This window comes from Tachypleus tridentatus, chromosome 6 (genome assembly GCF_004210375.1).
Source record: "Tachypleus tridentatus isolate NWPU-2018 chromosome 6, ASM421037v1, whole genome shotgun sequence".
Lineage (NCBI taxonomy): Eukaryota > Metazoa > Arthropoda > Merostomata > Xiphosura > Limulidae > Tachypleus > Tachypleus tridentatus.
The window spans coordinates 167,392,940-167,409,476 of NC_134830.1; the positions used below are offsets into that span (position 1 = coordinate 167,392,940).

The following is a 16,537-nucleotide window of genomic DNA, read 5'->3' on the forward strand; positions in this document are numbered from 1 at the left end:
AATTATAGTGGTGAAAGAAATTCTCGCTCGTTGAATTAACTTCAATAAAAATTCATTTGGCGTTACATCATGGTACCTCTGGAATCTTGACGGTGTAGTTGCTGTGTGGCGAAACGAATTCTGGGCTGTGGTCGTTAACGTCAGTTACACACACATGGAAATTTTCCGTGGAATTCCGAGGGTGAATTCCTTGATCCTGAGCTCGGATCTGGAGAGTGTAGTTTCCAGATTTATTCCTGAGTGATTGTTTGGTAAATACTTTGGCAGTATTGTCCTTAAGAGTCTCAATTCCGAACACACCTGAAAGTAAGACTTAGCCAGTAATTTCACGAGTGTTTAGCTCCAAACCTAAAGTAATTACTATACTAGTGTATTGTGTTTAGTGGACAAATTTCAAAGTACAATTTAACTGGTAATTTCACGAGTGTTTAGCTCCAAACCTAAAGTAATTACTATACTAGTGTATTGTGTTTAGTGGACAAATTTGAAAGTACAATTTAACTGGTAATTTCACGAGCGTCTAGCCCCAAACCTAAAGTAATTACTATACTAGTGTATTGTGTTTAGTGAACAAATTTGAAAGTACAATTTAACTGGTAATTTCACGAGTGTTTAGCTCCAAACCTAAAGTAATTACTATACTAGTGTATTGTGTTTAGTGGACACATTCGAAAGTATAATTTAACTGGTAATTTCACAATAATTTCACGAGTGTTTAGTTTACCATCTAAAAGTATTTTACTAAACTAATATATAGGTTTAGTTGACACACATAAATGTAAAACATAGGTGATACCTTAGCAAATTAGTGTTTCAAGTAACCTTAAGGTGATACACTAGTTTGTGTTCAGTAAATGCATCTGAAATTAAAACTTGACGATAACGTTTAGTGCCTTTGATATTCTGTTCTATAGCCTTATGGACCTTTTCAGATGCTACTGTGTAAGCTCACTGAGTTTTTTGTGTAGCATTAACAGAAAAAACTTTTGTTTTGCATGTGTTCATCATAATTTTAGATAGAAAATGTGAGAATTTTGATAATTCTTACCGTAAATTTTCAACCTATGGAAGTATTTCGAGTCTGTATTTTATATGATTTAAAAATTGTTACTGCAAGGTGTAACGTATTAACGGCACATTTGTATTTCTCTCATAGCTTTTTATGCAAAATGTATGCAAATGTTATGAGATGGGTTAAAATGAAAATAACAAGTATATGAAATATAGATTTGTTTGATACAATAATAACATTTAGATTTTCTAGATTTTCCATACTATTTTTCTACATTGTAATTTGAAAATATTCAACTCACCTTTTTGATTTCCGGTAACAAATGAGAACTGGACTTTGGCATTATCGGTGAAAGGGTCATCCCTGTCATTGGCTGATACCATAAACACAGTTTGTCCAATAGTGTGTAACTCCGTAACTCGAGCACACGATAACAACTGATGCACAAACTGTGGCGTTTCATCGTTGACGTCAGTAATGCGAATAACTATCTAAATAATAATGAAATATTTTAATTATTTAGTTGTGACGTAGAGAGATAAATATGGTGTCACCAAACACCAAATTAATCGTTATTTAAAAACACTGGATTTGGAAGGTTTCACATAGTAATGTGACATTATATATATCATTGCTAAACATGTTTGTATTATCACGTACGTCCGTTACTCCAACTTAGCTCTGTGTTATTGTAATATATTAACGAATTACACTGTGCAGCAAAATTTTTACTTTTTCTTGTTCCTGGGCACAAAGTGTTATTTCCCAATTGCTTATGCCAAAAGTAAATGGAAAAAGACCTATTTTGCTCTTTAAACTTTGCTTTTGTGACCTGGGTAATGAAATTTTCAAATTTACCCATTTTCCAGAACATTCCAGGAAAATTCAGTGCTGAGTAGCTGATAAAAATTTTCTCAAACTTACAAGAATTTTCAAGAACTATAAAAAATGTTGCAGAACTTACAAAAATTTTCTATAATGTTGTAGAACTTACGAGAATTCTCGAGAACCTTTTAGAATTTTCTAGAACTTTCCATAGTAATTTATATACAAGGACTCACCACTCACCACTTCAGTTTAGTTCTAGCTGCCTAAGTTAACACATGGACCTATCTGATTTTATCAGAGATGGCATCAAGAGGCTGCAAGCATTCTACAGACGCATTCTGCTATGTATGTGATTAATTTATCAAGACAAAAGCGAAAAAGTACTTTGTGACAGCATCTGCTAAAATGTATGAAGCCTACAAGGCATATTTAGACATGCCTGTCGGGGATTAAGACAAACTCTGGGCACCTCATTTTACCTGCGAGCACTGTAAAAACACCAATAGTATACAAAACATATCACATATAAAATATTTTTCATGGACCTCTTACACATTAGTTGTTGATAAAATAAATTTATTTTTCATAATAACAATTTTATTTTGCACTTTTGCAAAATGGTACAGAGGGGAAAAGAAAGCCATGAAGTTCGCTATTCCAATAATTCGGCGTGAACCCACTGACCGCTCAAGTAATTCCTATTTCTGTATGGTGGACCCTTCAAACGTCGAGCTGGCAAGAATGCATCTGCTATCATGTATCCAGACCTTTCATCATCCATCGCCCCAGTGCCACACTGCCCTGAGCTCCCTGTACCCACTACGCCAGAGAGAAAGCAGCCATCCTCAGAAGAGAGCAGCAAATCAGAAGAGGAGGTAGACGTTGAAGATCCAGATTACAATTTCAGAGGTGCAGCTAGTGAGATAAACCCATACTACCCCAACCAAAGAGACCTCAATGACTTGATCAGAGAGACTTCTTCCCTAAGCTGTCTGAGGCAAAGATGAAAGCTGGGCCTTCGTTGGACCACAAATAAAGAAGATCCTGGAGTGCACAGAATTTCCCAAGAAGCTAAGTAGGAAGGAATAAAAAGCTTGGGGCAGCTTTGTCGCAATGGTTCGGGGCTTCTTGGACAATCACAAGGCCGACAATTATGTGTAACTGGTTGAGGGTTTGGTGAAGAAATACAGCAAAATGGGCTGCAGGATGTCCCTGAAAGTCCATATCCTTGACGCTTATCTTGATAAATTCAAGGAAAACATGGTAGCATAGTCAGAGGAGCAAGGCAAGCGCTTCCACCAAGATATACTAAACTTTGAACGCCTCTACAAAGGAGCGTATAACGAAAACATGATGGGAGACTATATTTGGGGGCTGATACGTGAAAGTGACATACATTACAGTCGCAAATCTCGAAAAACTACTCGCTTCTAAAGATTTTTATGTGACTTTAGTATAAATACATGTAAATCTTGATTCATATGTTGTTTTATTCAGACCTTATGTAAATGAAAATGTGCAAATTTGTCAGTTTTTACATAGAAAATAGGTTATTTCTAAATTTCATTAACCAGGTCACAAAAGCAAAGTTTGAAGGGAATAATGACCATTTTCTGTACTTTTACAACATAGCAATTAAGAAATAGCACATACTATTCAGGAACAAAATTTGTGTTACATAGTGTTATCGTTGGAATATAATGAAATACATTCGTTAGGCAAATATAAATGTGTTCCAGTTATGGCTTTTATATGTACGTGTCTCTACAATGTGTTAGATTTCAATATTAAACACAGTGGATTCAGGAAGGAGTTAAGTTGTTATTATTCAAAGCGGGGTCAGTTGTTATTATCTAAAGATAATCGCATTGTATTTATGAATATGTTAAGTTGTTACTATTGAAACTACATTTAAGAATGAGTTGAATCGTTATTATTCGATGATAAATACAGTAGATTTAGGAATAAGTTAAACTGTTATTATTCAGGGACAAGCACTGCAGATTCAGGTCAAAGCTAAGATGATATTAATATCATGTTAATAGTATTAAGAACAAAATGAATTAGTTCAGACTGTAATTGAAATGATTATGATGAAACGGGAACTACTAAATCTTTGTTAGATTGAAACGGATAATAGGAATTAATTAAAAACTCCAGATAAAAGAGGGTTGGGATGAGGGATTCGTTAAAGAAGATAGGGAAGGAAGTCATAATAAAATGGTAGTCAACAGGTTGGATCAATAGAGGTTACATTCAGAGGTCTCAAGAATTTCTGTTCAAACAAACGAAAAATATTTTTGAAGCAGTTCAGAATGTCTTTCATCATACTATTCGTAATTACTGGAATATGGCTACAAAAGTTGAAATGGGAGAAAATTTGGAGACAAGCTATCTTTTCATAGTTGGGTTTGATGTTTTGATACATGTTGAGATGAAAATGTAACCTATAAACTTTACAGGAAACTTTAAAAGAAAAGGAAATGCAACATACGAATACAACCTAAGCCACAAAACAATTCTTAAAAATGTTAACATTTCGATTTTCAGAACGGTTGTCTTTATCGTGAAAAGCGATATAAGATTTTAAAGAAATTCAAGTAATGGTTTTTTAATACAAACTTCTAATAAAGTTACCTTTTTAAATGTTTTCCTGCTTTCTCCAGTGAATAAACCATACTCATAATTATCCCAGGCCTCAACTATTAAACTATATCTATCTTCGGTTTCTCTGTCGAGCTCTCCTCCAATAACTATTTCACCCTTGGTCAGCATGTAAAACAATAAACATTCTAAACCACCATTACTGTATTTCAGACAAGTCTGTCTGTGTATGTCAGATATGTTTAAGCTGTACAGAAATAAAGTAATTACATGGAAAGTATGTTTATAAGTTTCTGTAATACGTTTCACAACTGAAGTTAAAATCTTAAACGGATTTTTTTGTTAGATTAGTTGATCTTTCATTATGGTATTTACTCGAATAATTTAAAGCAATTACTATTCAATTAGTAATATTTTGTCGAATAAACTTTTTCAGTTTTTTTAATTCGTTTTATAAACAAACAAGAAGAAAAAAACAACTTTAACAACTGATTTCGAATTTTTACCTTTTCTCGATCAATCCTAAACATTCCTTTAGCTCCAACAGAGTCCCAAGTGTAGGTAATTTTCCCGTAAGCTCCTGTATCAGCGTCTGTAGCTTGTACTACCGCCACCTGGTGTCCTAAAGGTGCATCTTCTGGCACAACGAGATGAGATACATTGTCCACAAAGATAGGATTGTTATCGTTCTCATCTAACACTTGAAGTTGTAGATCAGCTGTACCTGATAGAGAAGGTATCCCATTGTCTGTTGCCCGTATTGTGAGATTCAGCCACGAGAAACGTTCTCTGTCAATTTTACCATCTACAACGATTTGTCCTGCAGCATGTAATATATTAAAATTGAAACAACCAATGGAAAACAAGGTGGATTATAAGTACTTGTAGGTTAAAATTATGATATCGGTTGGTCTGAGTTTGTTGCACATAACAATAATTTAGTATAAATATTTTTCATTATTTTTTTAATTTGAAATTTTACAACAGAATTATTTCAGTTAATTTAAAATAATTAACTTACGATATAATCAAATTAAAATTCTTTGACTTGTCGTTTCACGTATAGCTACAAATAATTTGGAAACAGAGAATATCAAAGGTTTAATGTTATTCTTGTTGAAACGTTGTCTGTAAGTTGATTTTATTTTTTGTACTGAAACGAAACGAAATGCAATTTCGATTTCAAATGTAATGTGTTTCAGACGAAGTAATATCCATATATTTATATGAATAATCGTTTGTTTTCTTCAGTTTTACACTTACTCTCCTATAATACAGCTTTTCTCTGTGTAACAGGTCTCTGTATTAAGGACAAAATAACTGTTAAAAACATCAAACTGAAAATTAATTTACCTGTTTTCGTGTCCACTGATATTAACGAGAGTACTTCTCGGCTGCCCTCTAGTGAGTAGAATATTGTTCGATTTTTATCGGCGTCGGTAGCTGCTACGGTGAAAACAGGAAAACCTATTTTGGTGTTTTCTGTAACCACATGTCTGTAACTTGACTCCGTGAAGATTGGTCTGTTGTCATTGACATCATCAAGTTTTACTGTCAAGGTGGCTGGACAGAAACACATCTAATCTAATGCAAATAACTGAACTCTACGTTGCAAACTAATTTTAGGCTATAACATAAAAATGTCAAAATAACAGAGATAGTAGTTTTTAATACTATATCGTCAGTTGATTGGTTTGGTTTGTTTTTGAATTTCACGCAAAGCTACACGAGGGCTATCTGCGCTAACCATCCCTAATTCAGCAGTGTAAGACTAGAGAGAAGGCAGATCGTCATCACCACCCATCGCCAACTCTTGGGCTACTCTTTTACTAACGAATGGTGAGATTGACCGTCAGTTCATAAAGCCCCCACGGCTGAAAGGGCCAGCATGTTTGGTGTGACGGGGATTCGATTCCGCGACCCTCGGATTACAAGTCGAATGCCTTAACCACCTGGCCATGCTGGGCCTTACTGTCAGTTGAACCAATCAATATTCAGGGATCATAACGAATTACTGTAAATGAAGGACAACACTACTGAATAAGATGACCACACATATTCAGTATAATTTTTAGAAACATATGTTTTATTAAATAAACAAATCTAGAACAAATGTTTACAGACCATTCCTCTCACTGGTAACTTGTGCTAAGTTAATAATCAAAGAGGTGTAAAATACTTCCACAGTTATTACGATGTTTAAAGACACTAGTTTAGCTTGATACAATACATTTCAAACTAATTATTCCGGAGATGTTGACTGTGAAGAAATAAAGTTTTCATGTTTATGCAAGTTAAACCGATACTTTATTGTATAAAATAAAAAAGGGAAATATGTGTTCTTAGAACGTAAACTTATAGTTACATTTTCATTGTCAACTGGTTCATCAAGTGAAACAAAATTATTAAAAAACAATTTAATGATGAAGAATATTCAGTTAATTGTCCGTGAATCTATGTAACTAGCTTTAGCCAATAAGCTGAATATGACGGACTCTGTAGTAATTGTTGTTTAGTTTTCAGACTGATTCTTAGATAACTGTTGCTTAGTTTCAGATTGATTTAGAGGTTATTGTTGTTTATTTTTCTCGCTAAATTTTAATGTTAAACATTTGGTAAGTCTAATCGTTTCTTTTAGTAAAACAATAGTTTGGGTGATGAAGAAGGTACTAAGATAGAACAACGTTAAAACGAAACTCACCTGTTGCTGTTTGTTCATCTGAAACAGCAGCCAGGTCCTTCACATGTAATAATAACTTTATGGTTTCTGCTTTTTCTCGATCTAATGCGTTCACAACAGTCACCTCTCCATCCACGTTGTTAATATCAAACGTATCTTTAAGGTCAAGCTCAGATTGCATTACCAGCGTCCCATCTTCACTTCTTGCTTCACTACGAGCATAATCAATCGAATATCTCAGCAATGGTCTTTCGTCGAGATCAACTGCTCTTACTCTGGTTACCAGATGACCTATGGAAGCATCTTCCGGTATAAATGATATTAGAGAGTCTATAAAAGTAGGAACTTTGTTATTGACATCTGTAATGGATATATTAACTGTACACAACCCCTGTTTTTGACTTCCTCCAATCCCATCATTCAAAGCGACTACTTTAAGAATATAGAAGACATTTCGAGGGTTTGTCTTGTCAGGATCCAAGTTGGCACCAATTGCCACAGATATAATCCCACTATTGGAATCAATTACGAATTTATCCTGCGCACCTGCCTGAATACGATACACAACTTGGTTGTTATTAGGGGAATGGTCCCCATCGAAGGCTTGCACCCGAAGGATAGAGATTCCACCTGGTGTATCTTCTGGGATAGCCTTCTTGTAGAAGGGGGCTTGAAAAACTGGCGCAATGTCGTTAGTGTCCTAGTGAAACACACGAGAAATTAGTCAGTGGCGTAAGTTATTAACTATATATTCACAAAATGAGGGGAAAAAACATATAACAAGTGTACAGAAATACAAAAAGATATATGATAGAGAAAAACTCGTGTGTTTGAATAAACACCATTCAGATGAATATAGAATTTTAAATGGCAAAATAGACAGGTTGGTAGAGAGAATATTACTAAATGTATTATTGGAAACATATATGAATAAAGAACAAATATAAATACTCATAATCCCTCAAATTAGTGGCTCCAGTACAGAAACCAACATGGAAATATTTCATTCGGAAAAGACAAATACAAGTTTCTACATCAAGTAACATCTGATTATGAGTAAGTAGCCACTCACCATAACATGTATTTCCACAGCAACATTACTGCTCAGTGGGGGGTTTCCCAGATCATAAGCACTAACTGTCAACAGAAAGGTTCGAATGTCGCCTTTCTTCTGGGAGATTCTTTCAAAATCTAAAGGAATTCTGGGTCTAACCTCGCCTGTTACAGCATTGATGGTAAAATTGTCTTGTGGATCACCGGCGATAATTTGGTAGCGAATTTCACTGTTTTTGGTGTTTTTCAAGTCTTTATCGTTAGCCTGTGACGATAAGTTTCATATTTTAATACGACAGATGTAGTGCCAAAAGTACAGAAACTTAAATTAATATGTTTCTTAATGTCACTGTTAAGAAAGGAGTTTGTTTTCTGGATGGCTACTACTTTGTGTTGCTGGCACGGAGCCCGAAATGATGCTACTAATAAACAAGGTAAAGAGAATACCTCAAATGTTGACCACACTGTCTTAAGTTACCTTGAAAGAAGAATGCTACTGTTTTTCAATGCTTTTCAAATATTTGTTTGTCCTAGTCAGGGCTAATCACACTTTGCAAGAAGGACGATCCAGGCAACATACTCCCCTTAAAAACTATTGCGTTTGTTGTTTACACCGCAATAAGCTTCTGCGAAAGACATTGAGGTTAACTTTCGGTCAAATATTTCTACAACTTTTTCACAGGTTCTTCCCTGTAGGTGGACACCGATTTCGAAACGTGTTTCAAGAGATCACGGACACAAAGTTAACTGGAAATATAGTGACGGACTTCAGAAGAATGTGGTTCAACGGAATTGTGATTCCAATTTCTTCAGCCATCATTTCAATGAAATATGCCATTTATTTCGACGTGTGCCTGGAAGCTTGTGAGCTTTTGTTAATTTCGTATCCTAACTTGTCATAACTTTCATCACAACTTCTTCGCGGATGAAGTGTTAGTCTCACAATAAGCTGAGAAGTGTTCTGACATGCAGGCGTTGTAGCTTCCATTAGTGGCTTCCTTATGTTGTTTGACTCAATGTCACTTCACAATCTCGTTTATTGTTTTTTGATTTCGCGCAAAGCTTCACGGGGGCTATCTGCGTTAGCCGTCCCTAATTTTGCAGTGTAAGACTAGAGGTAAGGCAGCTAGTCATCACCACCCACCGCTGACCATTGGGCTACTCCTTTACCAACAAATAGTGGGGTTGACCGTCACATTATAACGCCCCACGGCTGAAAGGGCGAGCATGTTTCGTGCGACCGAGATTTAAACCCACAACACTCAGATTAAGAGTCGAATGCCTTAACCCACTTGGCCATGCCGGGCCATCTCATATATACAAACATCTTTCTTCGGAAAACATTCGTGACAAAATTCTTCGGCCACAATTCCATTCATACCAATATTTTTGATGTTTCTCAAGGCTCTGTCGTTTGCATCATGATAAGTTTGACATTTTAATACGACAGATAAAGTGCCAAAAAATACATAAACTTATATTAATATATTTCTTAATGTCACTGTTGAAACATGCATAACATTCTTAATAAGCGCGATTATCTATTTGTAGTTATGTCCATGTTAGTGTGCAGGTGAAATAGTATAAATGCCACGAAACATTTATCTATGTACAATATTATAAATATAAATATAAAGATAAAAGATTACCAGGGCGAAAAAACGAAATATAAGCAAACTAAAGTCACAAAGTGACCAAATGAAAATTTTCACTATTTTATTCTTATAAGATAACATTTCAATACAAGTTGATAATATTGTACCTGAACAATGAGTGGTCTCAGAAAGTTGGCATCATTTTCATTCAGACGGGCTGCATACTTAGGAAAAAGGAAGTGAGGGCTGTTGTCATTCGCATCAGTTAGAGTGATCTCAACCTGTACCGTGTTCCTGTTTCCTAAACCACAGTTGTCACGAGCTTCCACAGTGACGTAGTGTTGTGATGTTGTTTCTCGGTCCAATCCATGGTTTGACATTTTTATGGTAATGGCCCCCGAAATGAAATCGAGGTTAAGCCTAAAATTAATTTTAATTAATATTTTCAGTAGTTTGTTTTTCAGTTGTTAAAACATGTACACATGCGATGAAATAAACAGAGCTCTTTTAAGGGTGTAACAACAATTAAAACCACAATCACCAATTTATAGAATGTAGTCCTAGCTCTGGTCTACAGATAAGTGAATAAAGCTATCTTTAGAATGTATTATATTGTGAAATTATTTGTATATTAGAAGCATTTTGAACAAAACATGGGTTTCCATCAATATATTACAAATCGGCTTCTCAGAGTATATCTAGATTCAATAGTTGCTGGATAAAGACTTGCCACATTAGTGGGAAACACTTTCTTTTAAAATAGGTCTTTTAATTAGATTCACATATTACCCATTTCTTTAAAACTTGACTCAAACTCTCTTATACATAATTCTTATCTTTCAATAAAACTATTTCTTAGATCGCAGTGATTTTCCTGTGAAACGGTGTCGACTGTGACTTCTCCACCAGCTCTTCTGTGGTTCAACGACATACATGTCTGGGGACTTACAACGCTAAAAACCGTGTTTCGATATTTGTGGTGGGTTGAGCACAGATAGCCCATTGTTTATCTTTATTATTAAGTACAAACAAAACAACTTCTCAACCTATATTCCTATATGTTTCCACAAAATAATCATATTCCAATGAAGACTTGTACATAGAAACTATAAAAACTTACTTGTCGGCTATTTGACCATGCAAGCCTGTATAACGAATTCCGTCTGTTCCGAATGGTCCAGAATCTGGATCTGTCGCCTGTTGAGCACTCAAAAATTAAAATTATCCAAATCACGAAAAGGTTTAAAATTGCATTAATATAACATAATATTTTTCACTACGTTAAGAGAAGAAAAACAGGTAAAAATGCATTGTGTTATATAATTATTCAAATTGGTCCATGTTTTGAATTAGCAAGTACATTTATAACTACCAATCTGAATAACAGTATGGAAGACACACACTTACATACATAAAGATAATGAAAGCAAGGAATTATAGAACAATATTTTTTTCCATGATTTATCTGGAAAAAAAAATTCAAATTGGACGTGATAATAAAAATATTTGTATCCATAGATGGTTTACAGTTTAAAAAATTCAGTGAGCAGAATTTTGGATAAAGTAACGAAAAGTAAGATCTGAAGTAAGAAGAAACAATTAAAATAATAAATTCATAAATCAAGTTTACTTTAACGAATGTCACAGTTGTTCCTTCGTTCACGTCTTCTGGTACAGATGCGTGGTATATACTCTCGAGAAACTGGGGGAAGTTGTCGTTAGTGTCCCGGATGTAGACTGTAATGTCAACAATGCTAGACTTGGGAGAAATTATGGAAGTTTCCCGCGCTATGATCTATAAATATGTGAACGAACAAAATATATTCGAAAATGAATAAATATTGTGTTTATAACTATTTGAAGTATAAGTTAAAAATGACCGTTAGAAAAAAGCTTTTCTCAAATTTATTATTCAAAACTAATTAATACTCTGAATTTTTACTAACTTTTAAAACTGACTAATTAATTTAAGTCATTCTATAATGAATGCTAAGTTAATTCATCTATTTTTCCGTAGCTTTAAAAAGAAAAAAAAAAAGCAATAGAAAACATCTTGTTTCGCTCGTGACATCGATTCTTCAGTTGATTGAATAGAAGAAAAATATAAAAAGTAGGCACAAACAGATAGAGCGAGAAAACAGTTATGATCATATATTTATTAACAATTTTCTTTGATCAATACATCAAACTACTGGAGAATATCTATGTTCAAGAGGCTTGGGACTCACAAATCTTAAAGTCTTTAAGCCTAACATTAGGCTCTCTAACATTTAAACGATGAGACGTATTCTGTTTATGTAATACCTGTGCCTTAATACTTACGTAATTCAGAATGCTGATTTTCAACAATGAAACCATCGAATTTTTACCTTCTCAACATAAAGATCAAGTAATTTAGATTATGAAGTTTTTGTTTCACTCGTGAAAACATTTAAAAGTGCGATCAGTATCAAAATATTTCTTAAGAGTGTAATAAGGACATATAAATACAGTATTATTTCAATATTTTATAGAATCAGTGGTGTTTCTTCCAATTTTCATGTTTTTTTTTTCTCTCCTAGCATTGCTACAGGTAATTGGTGAAGTAAAAAACTCGGGTTCTGATTGGCTCTGGAATGAGGCTGCTATTTGCTGATTGGTTCTGTGTTATTGTCTAGCTTTGCATTATAACTTAGTAAATGTGAGTATATTTTTCCAACCAGTGGAGTTATTTCTTGAAGTGCAATACTTATCGCTACCTAACTTACACTGAGCGACAAAAATGAAACGACGTAAACTTACTTGCAATGTATTGAAGTTAAGTTTCCTTATTTTAGGGTCTAAAGTCTGTTGTTTAGTAGAGATTATTAACAATGTTACTAGGTTTTGTTGGTCCATGTGTCTTATATGTTCAGTTTTGCTCGCTTACACACCTGCCTCAAATACATATTGCATTCCTTTAGTTTCCTATTAGTTAGTCACTTTACCGGATGACAACCTAATTGTCAGATGGTTCGTATAAGTGTTTGTACACTCATTTACCATAATTACATCTTCCCATTGTTTTAAATTATGGAGTGCAGATAAACTCGTATCCATTGCTTCAGCAAGGTATAAAGATTTTCACTCCTGTATATTTTAAGCGTGAAAGGTTTAATATAATAAATATGAAAAATTCTGATTTTAAATGAAGCAGTCTAAATTTATTTCTACACATCGTAATGCCAAACAAAGTTGAAACTGAAAATCGTTTTAAAATCTATCCAACCATCACTTCATTTCTTCATGTGGATTTTTATTGCATTTACTTTGTTTTGGATACTGTTTATAGTAATTCTGTGAATAAACAAATATCTGTTATGCCCTACAACCGGGTTTTGACGCAGATAACCTTTTGTGTACCTTTGTGCTCAATATCAAACAACTTTTTGTTAAAGTGTTATTGTATTTTCCTATTTATGTGTCCAGGTTTTATATGTCCATGGAATGGACATGACATCTATATATTTTCACTGTAGCCATATCCCTGATAGCCATAACTTTTACAAAAATTAAAACCACTATCTCAAACTTATAAAATGTATTCCTTACTTTGACCTACAGATAAGTGTATAAAGCTGTCAAAGTAAGAAGTCAATTTTATAGCTTTGTGATAGTGGTTTTAATTCTTGTTTCTTTACTTGCTTCTAGTTTCTAGCAGTATCTCTACTTCAGTTTAAAATTCATAATTTTAAAACCTTTTGTTTGTTTACTTTTAAGTTATAGCTGTATAACGTATATATTTTACCTTTAGAAACTGTTGTGGGCTATCCATCGACACGTATCGCCATCTGTTCAGTTGACTTCGATTGAAGGGATATGTAGGTATTTGCTTGATATGTTTATAATTACAAACTTCTAATCGGGGAATCAAAAGCGGATACTCACGAACGAGTCAATTTAGCTGGAGAAATCTGGTAGCAATTGTGCGAACCGTTTAGGGGCTAGTCCTGATGACGTGATCAAGTAGGCAGGTAGGTAGCAGACAAAAAATTTGCTGTTTTAGAAATTTTTAATTGTTTTATTGGATAGTTTAACCACAATTTTAATGTATTACACTGCACAACAAAGTTTTTCTTCTTGAACACTGTTAGGTGTTCCTTTTAGAATTTTGGCTGCTGATCACGAAAATCACATCGAAATTTGCCCATCACGTACCGTTTCATCGAAATCTTCCATTTTTTCATGTTTTGTCTTATATTTGTGTCCAAAAAGTTTCGTTTCTGTAAGAGACCTACGAACAATGTTTTGTGCAGTCTGGGCATGTCCAGGCATGAAATCAGGCCAGGTTGGAAGCTGTTCTGTGAAAGTATACAGCCTGGGCATGTCTGGGCAGGCCGGAACCAGCTTGACACTGTCTCAGCTGGTTATACAAGTGGCTTGCATACACAGATGCTACTCATTGGATTAATATAAACCTTATAGTGTGTACGTATTGTTTCAGAATATAGCATTGTCTCAGTAGCACTGTAACAAGTAAGTTAGATGTCATCAACGTTTTACAGGACAACTGGTGTCGGTCAATATGTCTCGTAAATGTCGTAACAGCCGCGATACATTCTGCTATATTTGTTGCGAATATACGCTTGTTCGTTAGAGACGCGCAATGACTGCTCTTGTGAAGAAAATATATCATCTGTACTTCGGCTGTAAAGTTGGTGATAAAGACCAGGAATTGGCATCTCACATTTGTGGTGTGACATGTGCTGAGATCTTGGCTCAGAGGCACTCGAAAAACAATGCCGTTTGCTGTCCCGATGATATGGCGAGAACAGAAGGACCATGTGACGGACTGTTACTTCTGTTTGACTTATGTGTCTGGTTTCTCTACCAAAAACAAGAATTCAATTGAATACCCTAATCTGCCTTCAGCAATGAGACTCGTGCCACATGACGACAGTCTCCCAATTCTGAAACCACCAGAGGAATGGACGTTAGACGAACCAGATGAAGAAACTGCAATGCAGGGAACTGGCAGTGACACTGATCTGGATTTTGAATCGTGCTCCTCAGGCAATCCATATCTCATAACACAGTCAGAATTAAACGATCTTGTCAGAGATTTAGGTCTGTCAAAAGCAAAACCGAATTTGTGGGTTCGAGACTGCGGGAATAATGTTTGCTGTCACCAAGTACGAAAATATTTGTTTTTCAAAGCCGCCAAGATGATATAGCAAGTTGACAGTCTCTGTTCCTGTTGGCATCGAAGGATTGTTCTCTGCTTTGGGTTGTAACTTTGACCCGCAGGAGTGGCGTCTTTTTATTGATTCATCAATGTTAAGCCTCAAAGCTGTTCTGTTACACATTGATAACGGTCACCCTTCAATATCTGTTGGCTATGCAGCACACATGAAAGAAACCTACAAGAACATGGAAATGTTGCTGAAGCACATCCAGTACAGCAAGTACAACTGGAATATCTGTGGAGATCTGAAAGTCATTGCTCTGTTACTGGGACTGCAGCTCGGCTATACAAAGTACTGTTGTTTCATCTGTGAATGGGACAGTGGTGTTAAAGAGTCACATTATTCTAGACAGAGCTGGCCACTCCGTAAAAAGTTAGTTCCAGAACAGAAAAATGTGGCGCATGAACCGCTTGTCGACCTGGCAAAGATTTTTTTCCCTCATCTTCACATAAAATTGGGATTTATGAAGAATTTCGTGAAAACAATAAACAAAGAAGGCGAAGGTTTTCGCTATTTAAGCCAGATGTTCCAAGAATAACTGAGGCCAAGATCAAAGAGGGCATTTTTGTTGGTCCTCAAATCAGACATGTTATGAGTGAGAAGCGGTTCAAAAATCTGTTAGTTGGGATGGAAAAGATTGCCTGGAAAGCCTTCAAAAACGCTAATAACAATTTTCGTGGCAATTACAAAGCCCCACATTACATTCAGCTTGTAGACAAACTTCTGAAAGCATACAAAACAATGAAGTGCAACATATGACTCAAGATTCATTTCCTCCACTCACAGTTGTACTTCTTCCCGCAAATATCAGTACTGTTAGTGAATTTCACGCAAAGCTACTCGAGGGATATCTGCGCTAGCCGTCCCTAATTTAGCAGTGTAAGACTAGAGGAAAGGGAGCTAGTCATCACCACCTATCGCCAACGAATAGTGGGGTGGCAGTCACATTATAACGCCCCCACAGCTGAAAGGGCAAGCATGTTTGGTGAGACAAAGATTCAAATCCGCGACCCTCATATTACGAGTAATCAAGGGCCTTAACCACCTAGCCATACCGGGCCTTTTCGCCTGGGAATTCGATAGTTGTTTTTCGCGCTTGAATTATTTGGAAAAATTGTCGGTCCTTACTATTAAATACAAGTATGCTTAATAATATGCTTGTTTTTAAGTATTTCGCGCAAAGCTAACAATATGCTTCAAGAAGAGAATTTCTTTCATTAAAGTATAAACACTTTAAAGCAAAGTCTTATGATATTATCAACGAAAATAATTTAATTAAAAATACTCCTCTAAGCATGATACCTTGAAATTCATTGTTTTCATTTTTTCGTAGTCTAGTGGAATAGGATTCTTTACTAAAATAAGAAAAGAAGCTTCATTAACGCCTTCTGGTGGAGTTACCTCGAAGATCTCATTATCATCCTCTAAGTACATCCGAAAAGTTCCGTTGTTGCCCTAAACATTAGAACAATTAAATAAGATAAAATACATCATAAGAATGAATAAGAGGTAAAATTAATCGAGAAAGAGAATAAGAAATTTTACAAATGTGTCGTTAAAT

The 16,537-nt window shown here is 35.1% G+C and overlaps 1 protein-coding gene across 2 annotated transcripts in view; it reads right to left on the bottom strand.

Moving 5' to 3' along the window:
• LOC143254394 (cadherin-23-like) overlaps window positions 1-16,537 on the bottom strand; it is an 80,872-nt gene that overhangs the window by 21,195 nt on the left and 43,140 nt on the right. The window contains exons 13-23 of one of the 2 annotated variants that reach the window (XM_076509496.1): window positions 16,279-16,431; window positions 11,403-11,567; window positions 10,893-10,969; window positions 9,940-10,192; window positions 8,197-8,442; window positions 7,146-7,824; window positions 5,798-6,007; window positions 4,951-5,264; window positions 4,478-4,603; window positions 1,314-1,503; window positions 77-300 (exon numbers count right to left, since the gene is read on the bottom strand). In XM_076509496.1, the coding sequence (XP_076365611.1) occupies window positions 77-300; window positions 1,314-1,503; window positions 4,478-4,603; window positions 4,951-5,264; window positions 5,798-6,007; window positions 7,146-7,824; window positions 8,197-8,442; window positions 9,940-10,192; window positions 10,893-10,969; window positions 11,403-11,567; window positions 16,279-16,431 (2,637 nt within the window). The remainder of the gene's footprint in view (window positions 1-76; window positions 301-1,313; window positions 1,504-4,477; window positions 4,604-4,950; window positions 5,265-5,797; window positions 6,008-7,145; window positions 7,825-8,196; window positions 8,443-9,939; window positions 10,193-10,892; window positions 10,970-11,402; window positions 11,568-16,278; window positions 16,432-16,537) is intronic. The other variant, XM_076509497.1, reaches the window with a different exon arrangement.